This window comes from Haplochromis burtoni, unplaced genomic scaffold (genome assembly GCF_018398535.1).
Source record: "Haplochromis burtoni strain Fernald_Lab_line unplaced genomic scaffold, NCSU_Asbu1 Contig_145, whole genome shotgun sequence".
Lineage (NCBI taxonomy): Eukaryota > Metazoa > Chordata > Actinopteri > Cichliformes > Cichlidae > Haplochromis > Haplochromis burtoni.
The window spans coordinates 966,167-983,411 of record NW_024582506.1 but is presented as its reverse complement, the minus strand read 5'-3'; the positions used below and the strand labels follow the sequence as shown (position 1 = coordinate 983,411).

At 42.1% G+C, this 17,245-nt stretch overlaps 2 protein-coding genes across 3 annotated transcripts; both read left to right on the top strand.

Moving 5' to 3' along the window:
* The first annotated feature begins 2,065 nt into the window (after positions 1-2,065).
* On the top strand, positions 2,066-9,428 carry adpgk (ADP-dependent glucokinase). Of its 2 annotated transcripts, none has more exons than XM_005931682.3 (8): positions 2,066-2,283; positions 3,498-3,740; positions 4,897-5,122; positions 5,227-5,289; positions 5,541-5,661; positions 5,766-5,962; positions 6,963-7,061; positions 7,207-9,428. In XM_005931682.3, exons 2-8 carry the CDS (start codon positions 3,517-3,519, stop codon positions 7,765-7,767), a joined length of 1,491 nt encoding a protein of 496 aa, XP_005931744.1. In that variant the 5' UTR covers positions 2,066-2,283; positions 3,498-3,516; the 3' UTR covers positions 7,768-9,428. The 2 variants fall into 2 exon arrangements, with proteins under 2 accessions (XP_005931744.1, XP_005931743.1); XM_005931681.3 differs by having other exon boundaries at positions 7,204-9,428.
* Positions 9,429-12,141: 2,713 nt separating this feature from the next.
* Positions 12,142-17,024, top strand: ppib (peptidylprolyl isomerase B (cyclophilin B)). Its single transcript, XM_005931680.3, has 5 exons — positions 12,142-12,369; positions 14,105-14,218; positions 14,387-14,480; positions 14,934-15,118; positions 16,613-17,024. The coding sequence occupies exons 1-5, from the start codon at positions 12,235-12,237 to the stop codon at positions 16,733-16,735; spliced, it is 651 nt and encodes a 216-aa protein (XP_005931742.1). The 5' UTR covers positions 12,142-12,234; the 3' UTR covers positions 16,736-17,024.
* Positions 17,025-17,245: the final 221 nt, after the last annotated feature.

The following is a 17,245-nucleotide window of genomic DNA, read 5'->3' as shown; positions in this document are numbered from 1 at the left end:
CTTTGCTCCTGCTCTTCTCAAAGTGCAGTCTTTATTTTTCTGCACAGCTGCCACACCCACTTTGCTTGGAGTAAGAAGTAGGAGGTAACAATCTGAGAATTATTGTGTAGACACTTTCTATCTTTAGGTTGGAAATGTATCCGTTTACAATCATAAGCCAGTTCCCCCTGTGGATACGGAGATAGGATTACTGGAGTGACAACAAATGCTTTCAGAATTTGTTATTGGTCCCCCAAATACTACAGTGGCTATAACTAGACACTAATAACAGTTTTCTGAAACTGAAGCTTAAGACGGCACCAATCTTCTCCACACTGAACTACTGCATTAAACAGGCATTACCGGATCCACTCTATTCCATCTGCAGCTGATGCACAACACTGTTGCACGGGTCTTCATTGATATAGTAATACACATGGACTAGCTTATCTGCTCTGTTTATGCAGAGAACTGCTTTGCTCCTGCTCTTCTGCACAGGTACCTTCTATGTCAAGGCTGGTGAGTAAGGGAGACCATGTTTTTCCCCTATATCAACATTTGAAAAGAAAATCTTAAATCCGCCTAAGGTGTGTTAAGAATATAAAGGGTTAGTTTGTGTTTCTGGTCTCTGGGTTCCCTTATCTTTAACTCATATTTATTTCATATTTTGGCCCCAAGCATCTGAAGTTGCACTTTGTTGTCTTTGGTCATTTAATGTTTCTGGCAGCACTCCGTTCTAGAAACTCTCTGATATGTTCAGCCTAATCTTTATGGTAGCCTGGTTTGGGTTCAAGTGTTTCGATTAAAAACAATATTGATATCCACAAAGGCTTTGAAATAATTTGAATACCCAATCTAATGCATTTTTTTAAATATATAAATTAGTGATTGAGTGTGGCAAATACAGTAAAAAAGTGCAGTCTTTATTTTTCTGCACAGCTGCCACACCCACTTTGCTTGGAGTAAGAAGTAGGAAGTAACAACAAGCAGTTCAGGCAGGACTTGTGCTGATGTTATGTGGCTGGGGTTTTGAGTGGCTTTCTATTTTGTTTGTTTCAGAACCAGGTCAAACCTTTTCACTCTGAATAAAAGAAACAAACCAATCAAGTCAGAAGAGTATGCTTTCTTTGGGCTTTATGGGAAGTATGACCTTACAACCCAAAGCTTATACAATGCACAGATATCAGTGAGCTAAACTCAGCAAGTTTGGGACTGAGCACCTCTCTCTGCAACTGGATACTAGATTTCCTGTCAGCGAGGCCTCAGTCCATCCAAATCGGCGACAACATCTCCAGCACCATCAGGCTGAGCTCAGGGTTGTGTTCTCGCCCCACTGTTGTTCATTCTCCTGACACACGACTGCACCGCCCTACACAGCTCTAACCACATCATCAAGTTCACTGACAACACAACCGTGGTTGGACTCATCAGCAGCAACGACGAGTCGGCGTACAGAGATGAGGTTCAGCAGCTGGCGTACTGGTGCAGCGAGAACAACCTGTCACTGAATGTGGACAAAACCAAGGAGGTGATTGTCGACTTCAGGAAGACTCGCTCCACCCACACACCACTCAGCATCCGAGGTTCCATTGTAGAGACTGTTAACAGCATCAAGTTCCTGGGAGTTCACATCTCAGACGACCTCACCTCACCAACACCACCTCTATCACCAAAAAGCCCCAGCAGCGCCTCCACTTCCTGAGACGCCTGAAGCGGGCCAACCTCCCTCCTCCTATCCTCACCAAAGGATTTAACAATAAATAATGCTTTCTGTCATTTGGGATTTTTAAAGCAGTCTGATAAGGAGTGTCTTTCACTAATGCTTGTGATCTTGGTTGTGTCTCAGGCCCTAGGCTATTACAGTGAAGTGACATTAGTTATCTGAGATAAAAGTAAAAACTGCAATTAAAATTTCATTATTTTTTTAACTGGTTCCAGTCACTTGGGATTATAAACTAAACCGAGTTTGACGGTTTGAGCTGGAATAACCATCTTGTATTGATGAGTAAAATTTAATCCTCCTAAGTAGAAACGTTTTTTCCTGTTCTTCCCACTTTAACAACAGTACCTCAATGCAGCGTGGAGTAGCGCATGCGCGTTACGGTAGACGGAAGCCGCTGCTGGCGGTCTGCCGTCTTTTCCCCACTCCGTGTTCCTTGAATGACTTGTACCGACTTCTTCAGCTGCCGCTCCCTCTATACACCGGTAGTTTTCCGGTGTCTGGACCTACTTTGTGTGACTTACCAGGAAGCTGGATCTTCTTCGTGACTGACAGACTTTGAATCCCTTTAAAGCAGATTTTCGGTACGTGCCGCTGACAACTTACAGTGAAGCTTTGGCTACTTCGTTTGTAACAAGAGCTGTTTGTTAAACTGATCCGACTGTACAGCAAGTGTTTGGCTGCGAGCCTCCTTTCTAAATGAGATCTCCGAATAACCCCGACTAGCTAAAGCTACTTGCTACATGCAGATTATCTTTGCTAAACTGTGAGCAAACATACAGCCTGAGGGCTGCTAGCGTGTTAGCTAACACATTCTGTGTGTCCACGTTTGCACTAAGTTAACCCAGCATACTATGCATTAATGTGCACAGTATATTTGCAGCTTAGAGGGCAATGGGCTCCCTGTGCCTACCAGAGCAACTCTTGGTATTATTAGCACGAAACACGGAGATCATATTTTAAACCTGCAGTTTCATCTTGGTGTCAATCTGGATCGTATCAACTGAGATAATCTGAATCAGAAAATGTGAATTGTATTAGGTTAAAAATAAATAAATAAATAAATAAATAAATAAGAGGCTGGGGGACGGAAGGGGGTCATTGTATAGTAGTATAGTATAGTTCATTATACATAAATCAATTTACGAATCATAACTGGATGAAAGAAATGTCCACAAACAAATGTGGAAATTTACAATAAACAAACTTGCAGATTTAAAAGTTAAAAAGTAGCAAATTTGTGTGAAACAGAAATGTACCTTTATCTTTGAGCCTTAGCAAAATGCAAATCGATGTTATGTTTAAAACAACAACAACATCTAATGTTGATTTAATTGAAGGACACTATCCATAGAGGTAAGGTTGTGGGTGTGTTTGTTTGTTTGTCCTGTGCCAGGCTGTAAACCTATTTATTTTGGTGTTAAACCTGATGTTTTAGTAGAGGACTGATTCCTCAAGTGGCCATTGGAGGGACTGCAGTTGTTGGAGCCCCTGTCTTAATTCCAGTGTGATACAAGACATTTAGAGGAATTTAGACTTTTACGGTGATCTGATTTTTTAATTATTTTTTTTTACATTTTTTAAAATTAAAAATAATTAAAAAGCTGCTCTTTGTTTGGTTTGTTTTTTTGTCAATCCATTAATAGATAACACCAAATAGTTTTAGTTAAGACACCTGCAAGATTAAGAAAATGTTACAGCTTGTATAAATATATGAAACATCTCCTGCATGACTGGATGAGTTTTGAATACCAATGGTTAATATTAAAGCGAGAGTGTCCGACTTCCTTTGTCTCAGGAGTGTGTGGGAGAGCATCATGTGGAGGAAGGCTTTGGTAGCGGCCCTGCTGGCACTAGCCGTTGGCTATTTCTACGGCAGTCCAGAGCTGCCGGAGCAGATCCTGCAGTACGTCAGCCTGCCAAACTTCCAGACTTCATCTCAAAACCTGAACAGTCAGAACAGCTTGGAGCGGGTGATCTCCAGCGCCTGGGAGGCTCTGATAACTCTACCAACCCGGCAGTGGAGCAGAGTGGCAGTGGGGTGAGTCACAGAGTTAAACATTAACAGAGGTCTTTGTAAGAAATAGATTTGTGAAGGTGCTGTGCTGTGCACATGAAGAGGCTGTAGTCTGCTCTGCCAGTGTGAAGGAATGTGTTGTCATGAGTCAGAGCTGAGGAGAAGGAGGTGTCTAAGAGAATTAAGTCATTTGCAACCTGTAGCCTGCTTTGGAATGGCCAATAAACGCAACCAGATTATCACATGGCAAAAGATGATTGGCTGAAGCTGAAGGACGGCCCACTGGAGGGATGGAACCCCCCCCCCTTTTTTTTTTTTTTTTTTTTTTCCCGTTGCCATTTTATGTAAGGCCACATTTCTTTCTTTCTTTTTTTTTTTTTTTTTTTTTTTTTTAAAGTGGGAGAAGTGAAACAATACACCGGAAGTCCCACTGAAATGGTAGGATAGTTGCATCCAGGACTGCTGTGACGCCAGGAAGAGATGCTTTATTTAACATGAGTGGTAAAACCAATTCAGCTTATCTGGATGTCCACTGATGATTCTCAAATACAATTTTCTTGATTTTGCATTTTATAAGTTTTGAGCGTTCTCATTACTCTTGCAAGCCATGATTTCAATTAATTGCAGAACACTAATAGTGTTTTGTCTCCACCAATCAGGAAAAGTCAAACAAAATACCAAAAAAGATTTGTGATTGCTCTTAAATAAGCAGTTGAGCTGTTTGGTATCCACTCGCATTTTATTCACCTGTGTTAGTAGATTAGAATATGCAGGTTTCAAATTCCCTTACTTTTACTCTTAACATAAAGAATACAACATTTACTGTGACCCACAGGCTACGTGGGACAATTTTCCATAAGTGCCATTAACGTCAAACCTCTGTTTTAAAGGCTTAAAGAAATTAGTAAACATTCAAAAACATCAACACACCCATTGGTGTAATTCTGCCCCCTGTTGGTGTGTTAGTTAAATGTGATAGGGGAACTACAAAAAGTACCTTTTAAAGCAAGTTTTCCTTGCATCTGTACAAAACCCTGATGTTTTTAATGAAGGAATTGTTACTTGTTTTGTGACACTGACACCACACTGGTGGATTTGTCTCCTTTTTAACATCACCAGTTTGGTCATTTTGTCGGATTTACCCGTGAAATAACCCGTAGTCTGTACTTGCCTCTCTAAGGGTAAATGCCTGCGTGGACGTGGTGGTCTCAGGAGTTTCACTCCTGCAGGCTCTGGCTGTGGATCCTGGCATCGGCCAGGATCACGAAGTGCTGCACTCCAAAGAGGACTTGAAGGAAGCTTTCATCCATTACATGGGGCGTGGAGCGGCCGCTGAGCGCTTCTTCAGTGACAGGGAGGCTTTTCAGAGGATTGCGCGTGCAGCAGCAGAGTACCCCAATGCAAAGGCAAGAGGGCTGCTTTACTCCTCAGGCAGCTGTTTCCTTTATTTCTTTTAATGTTTTTTAAAATAAATACTTCCTTCTCAAAAAATCTTTGTGTTGTCTTCCAGTTCTACGTGGGAGGAAATGCTGCCCTGATTGCTCAGAAGCTTGCAACATACCCTGATCTGATGGTAGACCAGCAGTTTGATATTTCTGTCTTAAACACGTACACAACGTTTCATTTATTTAGAAGCATTAGCTTTTTGCTTTGGTAGCCCTCCAAACACGCTATAACACTGTAATTCTGGATATTAGAGCATCTCTGTCACAGATCCAGGAATTTATTCTAAGCAAGTGGCACAAAAATAAGTAAATGGTAGCCAGGCTGGGGAAGTTTAGAGTATCTGGATGAAGAGCTTATAAATATTGTTTTATGTAACAGGTTTTGCTTTGTGGTCCAGTTGGTCCTAAACTTCACGAGATGTTGGATGAGCAGGTAATTGTTCCCCCAGATTCCCTTCAGGAGACGGATGAGTTTCACCTCATCCTGGAGTATAAAGCAGGTAAAGAAGAAGACGCTGCAGCCCGGGCAAGATTTCTTCCCTCACTTCAGCCTGGATGAGTAATATCACAGCTGTGTGCATGTGCTCCTCTTCTCTGTCTCCAGGTGAGAAATGGGGTTCAACTCAGGCACCTCAAGCCAACCGCTTCATATTTTCTCACGACATGTCCAACGGGAAGATGAGCTCACTGGAGACTTTTGTGGCGAGCCTGGAAGAGTTCCAGCCCGAGCTTGTTGTCTTGTCTGGGCTCCACATGATGGACGGTCAGGGCCGAGAGCTGTGGGAGGAGCGGCTGAAAGAGGTCAGCTGGCTTTAAGCTCATCTTCTGCTTTCATGTTTAGTTTATTAAACTTTAATCTTCATTATTATTTGTTGTTACGCAGTTCAGTTTTCTTGGTATAACACAGATTCACGGCAGTCGGTGCTTTATATTGTAAAGACCCTGCAATAATACAGAGACAGCAGTATATCCAGCAGGCAAGAAGTGTATATGTTTTTATTTATTGATTGAGTTTATTTAATGTAAAAAGTGCCTCTCTTCGTACGTACACACACACACACACACACACACACACACACACACACACACACACACACACACAGCCTTGCACCCACTTCTTACACAAATCTATTTCAGTTCTGTTTGAAGCACTGTTGTAACGAGGGGATAGAAGATGCTTTGTATCTATTATTCATCAGTTTATCTGTGTGTTCATGACTAAAATAATCTGAGGTCATCTGCCAAGGAGGTTATGGTTTTGGCAGCATTTGTGTGCGTGCATGTCATTCTGTCTGTAAACACAATAGCTGGAAAAGTTTTGAATGAATTCTGATCAAACTTTGTAGATGTGTGGAGCGAGGTCATGTTGATAATACATTCAAATTTGGCTGCCATCCACCGAAGTCTTCAAGGTCAACTTCATGATTGATAAATTGATAAAAAGTCTTATAACTGACTGATAATTCTTACAAGTGTGTCGCCATATAGACAGTAAAGATTTAAAATATCATGTCATATTTGACCTCTGACCTTTCCTTTAAGATCAACAGATTGATCTGAAGTCAAATGATAATATTGCTATACAGATCTATTTAAAACTATGTTTCTCACTGCTGGTGTGTGTAGTGACACCATGTAGGCATATAGGGAATGATATATGTGGATTCTAACTGTCATGTTACAGTTTGGATCCAAATAAGTGTAAGAACGTTCCCTTAGACGTAAACACCGGCCTGAGACTGAGCTGCCTTGACGAAGGTTTATGCTATATAATTCTGGGATCTTTGCTTCCTGTCTGCAGGCTGTCTCGGCCATATCTGACATCCGTAAAGACATTCCCATCCACCTGGAGTTGGCGAGCATGACCGACAAAGACTACATGAACAGCATAATGCAGGAGGTACATGTGGAGCGCAGCTGTGGCTCTGAGTTTTAACAAAATCTCTTCCAGCAAAGATTCATGTGCTTAGTGTCTTCACATCCCCGTGGAGTTCTGTATATTTAAAGTTTGTTTGTTTGTTTTTTTTCCTGATTCCTGTTAGCAGGTTATGCCCATTGTCAGCTCCATTGGGTTGAACGAGCAGGAGCTGCTCTTCCTCTCTCAGGCCGGAGAGGGACCTCATTCAGAAATGGAGGCCTGGAAAGGCATCCCGGATGTGGGTCGGGTCAGCGACATCCTCCTGTGGATCCTGGAGCAGCACGGCCGCAGTGAGCCATCGTCAGAAGCCGATCTCACTCGGATCCACTTCCACACGCTGGCCTACCACATTCTGGTTACAGTAGACGGATACTGGGGGAACCAGGTGGCGGCGGTGATGGCCGGAGCGCGGGTGGCCTGCAATCAGGCCTGTGGCCTCCAGTCTGTCGATGTCAGCAAGGTGGAGCTCAGAGCCCCTCTGGAGTTTTATAGCTCCCACATGGAGCCCCGGGAGCAGCTGTCCCTGAACCCAGCAGAGCCTGTTACAGTGTGGCGCCGCGGAAACGTCACCTTTTACTTCACACCGGTGCTGGTCTGCAAGCGCCCGCTTCGGACAGTTGGGCTCGGGGATGCCATCTCAGCAGAGGGACTGCTTTACTCAGAGTTACTTCCCCAGCAGCCTTTCTGAGGTTTGCTTCCAGCGGACTGTCAGCATGGCAGACGGTGAGAGGAGCTTAAAAGAACCGGAGAGGTCTCAACTCCTACCGTGGTCGACGGGATGGAGTTGCCAGATCTCCAGTTTTAAATCCAGCCCTTGGACTCATCCAGCCTGCCCTGATCCCCTCTGTTGTCCTTCCTTCATTTTGTTCGGGCTGACACAGAAACTAAGGTCGAACTTTGCCGCGAGGTGGCCTGAGGCTTGAGGCTATGCACTGGATGCAGTTCGAAAGCCATCTTCGCAAACTCCAAAGAGTTTTGTCGGCTCAGCAAAATTTCCTTCTGACCTGCATATCTTCAGTATGCTGTGCCTTGAGAAAATACACGAGAAGTTATTGTTAAATATTTTATCCATATTATAGAGCTGAACAAACAAAAATGACCTTGAAGCTGTGACACGAACAGCTGAAACTGGAAACGGATGCACATGTGACCATGTGGTAGAGTTAAGCGATAGATTTGCTTCTTCAACTTTGGGTGCATAGAGCTTAGTCAATAGAACAGCTTTAAAGGGTTATTCTGTCATGTTTATCAAGCATTACTCAGTGTCTGACTTATTTACACGTAAGAACTGTTATCTATGTTATCTAAGCATACTTGACTTTGACTTTATATTATTTCTTAGCACAGAGAAAACACTAGACTGTGACAACTTGTGTTTTGTTTGTTTGTTTGTTTGTTTTTCTAGTGTTTGACCAAAACACTCTGGCATACAATGACATTTTAAGCTTGAAACTTCTACAGCAACATCCTTATTTTTTTAATAATGAATAAGAAAGTCTCATATGGCGACTTGAAATATGCTTCTGAAGCGGGTCCTTCTTTATGCAGTAAAGCTCTGTTTACAGTGAGATACCAGCTATTTAACTTAAAATGGACCTGTTATTGCTTATCTTTCATCTGCCCCGTGTATACTGTTAATAAGGGTTGATGCTCATATTAAACCGGGCCGAAATTGCAAAAATTATGACGTCCTACGTTCAGGTAATCCCCGTAAGATAAAAGCTGAACTTGGGCTGCATTAAACACCTGGTTTCGGATGTTTGTTTGTTTTTTTTCTCTTTTCTTTCTTGGCTCTATCTGATGTCACTGAGAGCTTAGACCTGTAGTTTAATTCTTCTATTTTCGAGGGGCAGTCAATCCAAAAGGCGCTTGTTTCAGACTGTAATTGCCACAGTAGCTCCTCATTAGAGATAAAAACAAGTAAAAGACGTTGTCAGAGTTACTGCAGTTTTTTTCCTGTTTCAGTCATACAACCTCTAATCATGTCACACGATCGGCTTGAATCAGTGAAAGCTGGCCAGTATGACTCCTCTGCTTACAGCCCTAGCATATAAGGAGATTCTTCTTCATGGGTTCTTGTTACTGGTTTCTGTATCACTTACAGTATGTAAAATAATGTTTTGTATACCTCAGACGGCCACTAAAGGCACGCAATAATAACAATGGAGTCTTAATGCAACCCTATGACACAGACGAGAGTGACATTTTCGTTTAGCAGGACCGTTTCTTTGCACTAGCGGAGGCGGCAGGTTTGCCGAGAAGGTGAATGTAAGCTGAATTCTCAAAACTCCTGCTTTTTTTTCTTTCTTTCTTTCTTTCTTTCTTTCTTTCTTTCTTTCTTTCTTTCTTTCTTTCTTTCTTTCTTTCTTTCTTTCTTTCTTTCTTTCTTTCTTTCTGTTTTTGAGCAAGTACAATCTGTTCAACTTCACATACTTCATATTACGTCTTGCATGTTTTTAACATTTCTGTCATTTGCATTTGTCATTAAAATGTATACGGAGAGAGAGAAGTGTGTGTCGTGCGACTGGTGATGCAGAATATTACGTGTGTTTGTGTGGGCTGTAAGAGATAATGAGTCCTGATAGACAGAATTTTAAGAAGTTTTTTTCCCCCCCTTTATTTCTTAATGGGTTTGTTTTATTTGTTTCTCATCATTTACCTGCTAAAATAAAATCAACTGATGAACTTACAGTGGAACATTTGTCTTAAAATGGAAATTAGATGCTGTTGTGAGGTAATTTGCATTTGTGGTTCAATAAATGTGTAAAGGGTCCAGAAACACGGTGTTGATGGATCAGTGCTGTGTTAGGTGGCGAATAAATAAATCTGAGTCTCCTCTGTACTTGAACTGCATGATTTGATTCCCATTCTGGTGTTATGTGACATGAAATTTTCTATAGGCTAAGGAGCTTGGAAAGAAAGGGGTTGGACTTCTTCAAGCCACACTAGTATGATTTTTTTTTTGTTGTTGTTTTCCAGCATTTTGCATAGCTTTCTGGTCATTTTATTCATTTATTGGTGCTTTTCCATTAGTTTGTAGATATTCTGTCTCTTGTTTTGCTTCTCACTTTAGTTGCATGTGCATGCTTTGTCTTTTTGTGGTAGTTTTTTATTTTTTTGTTGCATCTCTTCTGCATTTGTGATTGTTTTCTGTCTTGTTGATCATGTTTGTGTCTCTTTGTGGCCTTTAGGATATCATTTAGGTTGTTTTGTGTTACACTTTTGGGTGAATAGTGCTGTCCCCTCACAGTAAGAAGGTCCTGGGTTTGAATCTAGTCCAACCTTATATTTTTTTTCCTTCCTCTTCCTTAGTTACATAAATATATTAGTGTAATAAGGCCAGACTCATTGAGACCCTGGTTGGCTGTCTCAGTAGTCTACAGTATCAGTGGTTTGTGTGCCTAAAGATATCCACATCCATCTGCAGATGGATTCTAAACTTCCTCACAAACAGGCCCCAGGTGGTGAGAGTTGGTAAGCACACCTCCTCATCACTCATCCTAAACACAGGTACGCCACAGGGTTGTGTGCTTAGCCCCCTCCTATATTCCCTGTTCACACATGACTGTGTTGCTAAACAAGAGTCCAACATCATCATCAAGTTTGCGGATGACACAACCATCATAGGCCTCATCACAGACAATGATGAGACGGCCTATAGAGAGGAGGTGATGGCACTGTACGAGTGGTGCCTGGAAAATAACCTGACTCTCAACATCAGCAAAACTAGAGAGATGATAGTGGACTACCGGAAACGACCAGTCAGAGAGCACCAGCCCATCCACATCAACGGTGTCAAGGTCGAAAGGGTCAGCAGCTTCAAGTTCCTTGGAGTCAACATCGCTGAGGACTTCTCCTGGACCCTTCACACAGACACTGCTATCAGGAAAGCTCGCCAGTGGCTTTACTTCCTGAGGAGGGTGAGGAAGTTTAGCATGAATGCCAACATCACCTCAAAGTTTTACAGGTGTGCAATTGAGAGCTTGTTGACGAGCTGCATCACAGTTTGGTACGGAAGCTGCTCTGCCAGCAGCCGTAAATCACTACAGAGGGTGGTGAAGGCAGCAGAGCACATCACTGGCACGAGGCTTCCTGCCATTCAGGACATTTATCTCCAGCGATGCCTCTGTAAAGCACACACCATCATCAAGGACCACAGCCACCCAGCACATCAGCTGTTCTCCTTGTTACCATCTGGCAGACGTTACAGGAGTCTGTCTGCTCGGACTACAAGACTCAAAAACAGTTTTTACCACAAGCCATACGACACCTCAACCACAACACTTAAACACACACAACACAGCACTCAGAAGCTACCCTACAGCTTCACAAGTACTCTGTTTAATCTGCACTGGTCACTTCACTTTATTGTTATTGATATTTATATTTAAAAGTGCAATACTGTAATTTTCTGCTGCTCATTCCTGTGCAACATCCCATCTGCCCTCCCGTCATATTTCTTTTCAAGATTTTCTTATTTAATCACTAGTGTACATATATTTATAGATACATATATATTTAGTCATCTTTTCTCTTTTACCATGTCTCTCTAACATTTTGCTCCTATTTTTCTATTTTTTATTATTTTATTTTATTATATTTTCTTCTACTGTATCATGCTGCTGAGTGACTGCTGCTCGTCAAACACATTTCATTGCAATGTTGACCCTGTGCTAACTTGCATATGACAAAACTTAAAACTGAAAAACACAAAGCAAAACACATTTTTAAGGCAACTTGTATTTTTATCTGCAGGTATAAAACCTTGTTTATGATGAATGATATCGGTAACAAAGTGAGCCTGGCAGAAACTGGTCTGTGTAAGGACAAGAAAACCCATCGTCCATACGTTTCTTACGGAAACATTTCTTTTCCATTGTTAGGAATACTTGAACACTCAAAAGAGAAAAAAAAATGAATGTTACGCGTCTACATTTGATTGGCTTATCCGGTACGTGATCCAATCAAAGCTCCGTGCGTCTCTGCGCAGGGTTGAAACCCCGCCCCTGTGTGGTCGAGCCGGCCTGTAGCCTTTGGAGAGGGCGCCTCCACAGTCTCCACCCCCGGATACCCACTCACTCCTTCCCCCCGGCCCTTTATAAACGTAGCATCGCTAACAGGCCGATCCCGGGCTGTTAATTTTTTTTTCTCGTTGATGGTTAGACTCTGTGAGAGAAAGATGAAGTTCCTCATAGCTGTTACAGTTATTGTGGGATCCCTGATTTTTCTCGCTTTCCCGAATGGCTCGGCTGCTGACGAGAAGAAGAAAGGCCCCAAAGTAACAGCGAAGGTGGGTGTTAGCCTGTTAGCAGAAATCTTTGCTCTTATTTCTCGCTGTGCACTGATGCTAACGGGAAGCTGCAGCTTATAAAGCCACGTCACAACCAAGCTGGCCTGCAGGACGCCGTCTGCTTGACTAAGCTAGCAGGCGTTTAAGCTTTTCCGATATCAGCTGTGATTGCATTTATAGAGCACTCCGTGAGGTCAGGACTAAACTGACGCTGATGGACTAATATCCCAGAGCTAGCTGTCCATGGAGATCATGGAGCTAGCTCGCCAAGAATGTTAGGCCTTTATCTTAACTATGCAATCCCAAACACATTGTTCATAAATGGCCCCACCTTTCTTTGGCTTTTCCTTATCTGTTCATTTATTTACCTAATATAAAGAGATAAAACTGCAGCTGTGTGGGGTTCGGGTGTTTTTGTCTGGCATATTGTGTCTGGTTTGTCCACGTCTACAGATTGAAGGAGGCTCTAAACTTGCCGTTAACTGAGCCATCGTGTTGGAACAGACTCACTATAAAACCCAATAAGTAACATCAAGTAGTTGCTTTCATTATTAGATAAATGTATAATATGTGGTGTCATAGGTCAGAGTTGAATTTAAGCAAGATTTTTCCTCCCGTGGTTTTATCATGCAATAATGAAGCCAGCTGAAACGATATTTCGGTGTTATATTTTATACTATAATACAAAAAAGAGGGGGAGAACCCTTTTAGTCTTTATACGACTTCACACATTAACCATCGGGACTTTTATGTTGCAGGTCTTATAAGATTGATATTCAACCAAAAAAACAACAACAACAAAAAAACAAACACCAGGGATATTTTGAAAATTAAAATTGTCCTTCAGTAGCGAGATTTCCCCAGACTCAAAATCTGCATTTTGCTGTTTTTGGCCATTAGATGAAGAAAAATGTACTAAATGTGTTCTTCAGACCTACCACCAAATAACTGCAAGTGCCTTGACAACCTCAAAGGGAAGAAAGGCACAAAAAAATTCAGAGTCTAATGATTGCTCTTGCTTTGCTTACATGAGCAGTCTTTAAAAGTCTTATAATTTCACATGGAAGTGTCTGCAGGAAAACTACTCGGGGAGGTTAGGTTGCAGCTGTCAGTTCATTAAATTACATGGAGTTTAATCTTCTCAGTGTTGTGAAGAACATAAACTACCTATTTAAGTATTCTGAACCACCAGTTTTTACTTTTTGTTAAATATCAGTGACTTGGCTCAAGCTGTGGAGGGGGGCAGGGGGCTTTGAGCACTGATCCTGGGTTGGTAACCTGGTTCTTGGGTCACGAATCAGGACATCACCTCTCCCAGGAAGGAGGCAGAGCTAGTTCAAGAGATTGAGAACTAAAATTAGATGTAGCTGGGCTCACCTCCACACACAGCTTGAGTTCTGGATCCAGTCTTCTGGTGAATAGTGGAACTGGGGGGCAGGGAACGTAAGGTTCAGAGTTGAGCCGCTGCATTTGCCTAAAATGATGCAAATGTTAAAGCATTTGGACGCCTCCTTCTCTGGCCGGACGGAGGACATGCTGTCTGTCTGTGTCCTGCTGAAGACCATGGCAGTGGTAGCTTGTGACAGTGAGCGCTGGGTTACAGTACTACCGTCATGCCTGCAGAAGAATGTGGATGGATGGAAATCCATTAAAAAAATCATTTTTTTTGAAAAAACAAACAAAAACATGTGTAAAATGATTTTATTAACTGCCTTTTTAAATGTATTTTTAATAGGTTTTCTTCGACATTAGAATTGGTGATGAAGACGTTGGAAGGGTTGTCATCGGACTGTTTGGGAAAACAGTTCCCAAAACAGTTGACAACTTTGCTGCCCTGGCAACAGGAGAGGTGAGAAGCCATTTCTTTTGTCACCATTGACCATTTTATTTGTGAATAAACTGAAGGAGGTGATTTGGTCAAAATGGGCAGAAACTAAAATCAGTATTTCTCTGCTCATTCATTTCAGATGTTTCAAGTGGTGCTCATGATAATTTTTTGTAATTTGCAATTGAACAGAAAGGATTTGGATATAAGGGCAGCAAATTCCACAGAGTCATCAAGCAGTTCATGATCCAGGGTGGAGATTTCACCAGAGGAGACGGCACTGGAGGTGAGACGTCAGGACTGGACAGATTTTTTTTTTTTTTTTTTTCTAGCAGGAATTAATTAGCATTTTCACTGTCCTGGGTTTACAATGCACCAGGGCTGGGGTTAGGCACGTAATCACAATCTGCCGACATAGTTAAGTCTCTCTGTCCATAGTGTGGTTAGCACATTGGTTTGGCAAGTAAAAGGTTACTCATTCAATTCTAGCCAAATCCAAAGACAGTCAGCATCCACATATCTATTGTGTGCTAAGAGCCTGTTCAGCTCACAAACACTCCTTTACCATTTTTGTGGCTTTACTGGTCGAGTTCATTCCGAGAGCGACTGCTTTCAGCGTTCCTGAATAATTAAAGTGAAGATAAGCGTTTGCAGCAATCAGGCCATTCAAATGAGTTGCAAAGGTCAGTGCAGGGAGGGAGTGGAAATGGCTAATATATAAACCTTTTTCTCTTTGAAGGCAAGAGCATCTATGGAGACCGTTTCCCTGACGAGAACTTCAAGCTGAAGCACTACGGGCCCGGCTGGCTCAGCATGGCCAACGCTGGCAAGGACACCAATGGCTCCCAGTTCTTTATCACCACAGTTCAGACTCCATGGCTGGATGGGAAGCACGTGGTGTTCGGAAAAGTCCTGGAGGGCATGGTGAGTGTGACACTGAGTCATGGGGGAAATTATCACCTGAAATATGAATTCTAGGAGCTGATCTGAGCTACTAAAACAGACAGTTGATCAGTTTATTGTTCAATTTCTTACTCACGTTTAGCAATTGGGGAAAATAAAATAATTGCAATAAAATTATTTCCCTTCTTATAAATCAGGCACACATATGTGCTGTTAAGTTTAAGCCGAGACAACTAAAATAGCCCCAGTCAGTAAAATCTGCCTAAAACTGTAAAGAGTTTTTGTAGGTGAGCCCGTGCAAACATAAATAACAGTTGCATGCTGCTGCTGCCTTTGTTCCCAGATCTTTGACCCAGTTTAGGCATGTGTGACGCCAAGGAGTCACTGCTGATGTACGCAAGTCCAGACATGCCTGGAATTCTCGGCAGGCTGGCGCGAGCTTGTCTGTGTCCTTTTGAGTCGATGCTTTCATACAAAGTCGGTTTGAGTTTCTAAACTTGTTGCTTTTCCCGTAGTTTGGTTTCTTTTCACAAACTTTAAGAAAACCAGAATGGGGCACTACAGACTACATGAGATCATTGAGCCAGCTTACTGACCCGATGGGAGAACTGTAGCTCAGGAGATTGTGGGTTGTATACTAATCAGGAGGTTGGCGGTTTGATCCCTCATTGGCTTCTCTAGTCTGCATGTCAGAGTATCCTTGGGCAAGATACCTAAACTCTGAGTTTCTTCTGAGGCATCATCAGTGTGAGTGTGGCTTTTAAAACAAACAAAAAAAGCACTAAATGTTTGTGTGAATGAGGCTTGCAGTAAGAAAGTGCTTTGAGTGCTCAAAGAGTAGAAAACTGCTAGTAGCTTTCCACGTGTCTGGGTGTGAGATCAAAAGTAAATGCAAGGTAGAAAGTGGTACCACTGTGTGCTCTGCACATCAAAGCAGCACAACATAATTTATAATTTATCATACAGTGTGTTTTTTTTCCCCTAAACTTCTAGATATGTCAGGTTTTGAAAATAAATGGGAAAATGAAAATGTAAGGGAGAGCATGATGAGTTAGGATGAAGTGGTGTGTGTGACTCCAAAGTTGCCAAAAGTATGTGACGATTAGCTGGAAATTAAGCGTATGCAACACCCAAAGACCCCTGCACTGTTACAGTAGTGGGCTTCAGCAGTGGTTTCTTTCTAACCAGTATTTATTCGGGTATTAAAACTACCAGTTTAACCAAGTGGAATGCAACTAAGGACATTACTCCAGTACTGTACTTTGTTCTTTAAACTGTAAGTAAAGTGCACTATGCATTGTAGGCCATAAATTGCATGTAGCAATATATAAAGTTATGCAAATGTTTTTATTAAGCTTTCAAAAAATTGTATTTTGTGGTTCAGGGTTAAACTGTACATTGCTCAACTTTGAAGAAGAGTACATTTCTTTCAAATTAACCCTGTATTGATTTTATGTACTTATTGTCTTGTTGAGGGGGAAAATGTAACTGTACGTTCATCGTTTTATCTTCTAGGACGTGGTGAAGAAGATCGAGGAAACGAAGACCGACGGGCGTGACAAACCTCTGAAAGATGTCATCATTCACGACTGTGGAAAAATTGAAGTGGAGAAGCCATTCGCAGTCGCCAAGGAGTAGAGCGCTGCTGTAAGGTTAACTAGGAGAGCTGGACTGGGGAAGGAGGGGGCAAGTGGGTGGGTTTAAGGAGAAATCGTGCAGGCCACCTCGTTTTAACACTCGGCTCTGTGGTCCAGGGGGAGGGGTTTGGGGTAATTCAGTGGCTGCTGTCTTAATGCACCAGAAAAGGATCAACTTCAAGCAACCGTGACAACATACTGGGTCCATTTAACAACGAGCATTCCAAGGTGCACTTTTTTGTAAGAAAAAGGAAATGAAATCTGAAATAAAGGTTTCAGTTTTTGTTAAACTGATGTGTACATTTCATTGCGGTCTCCTAGAAGCTCATGTATTTAATGCATTTACATAAAAGATCGGTTTGGTTTTAACACAAGGTTTTTATGAAGTCACGCAGTTCTTCTTGTGAGCACTAGGTGGAGCGACTTGCCTGCTGTTATCGCAGGGAACTGAAACCAGAGTGTGAAGCTCAGTGCGGCACCACAGAGAGCAGAATAAAGTGTCATTTTCAAC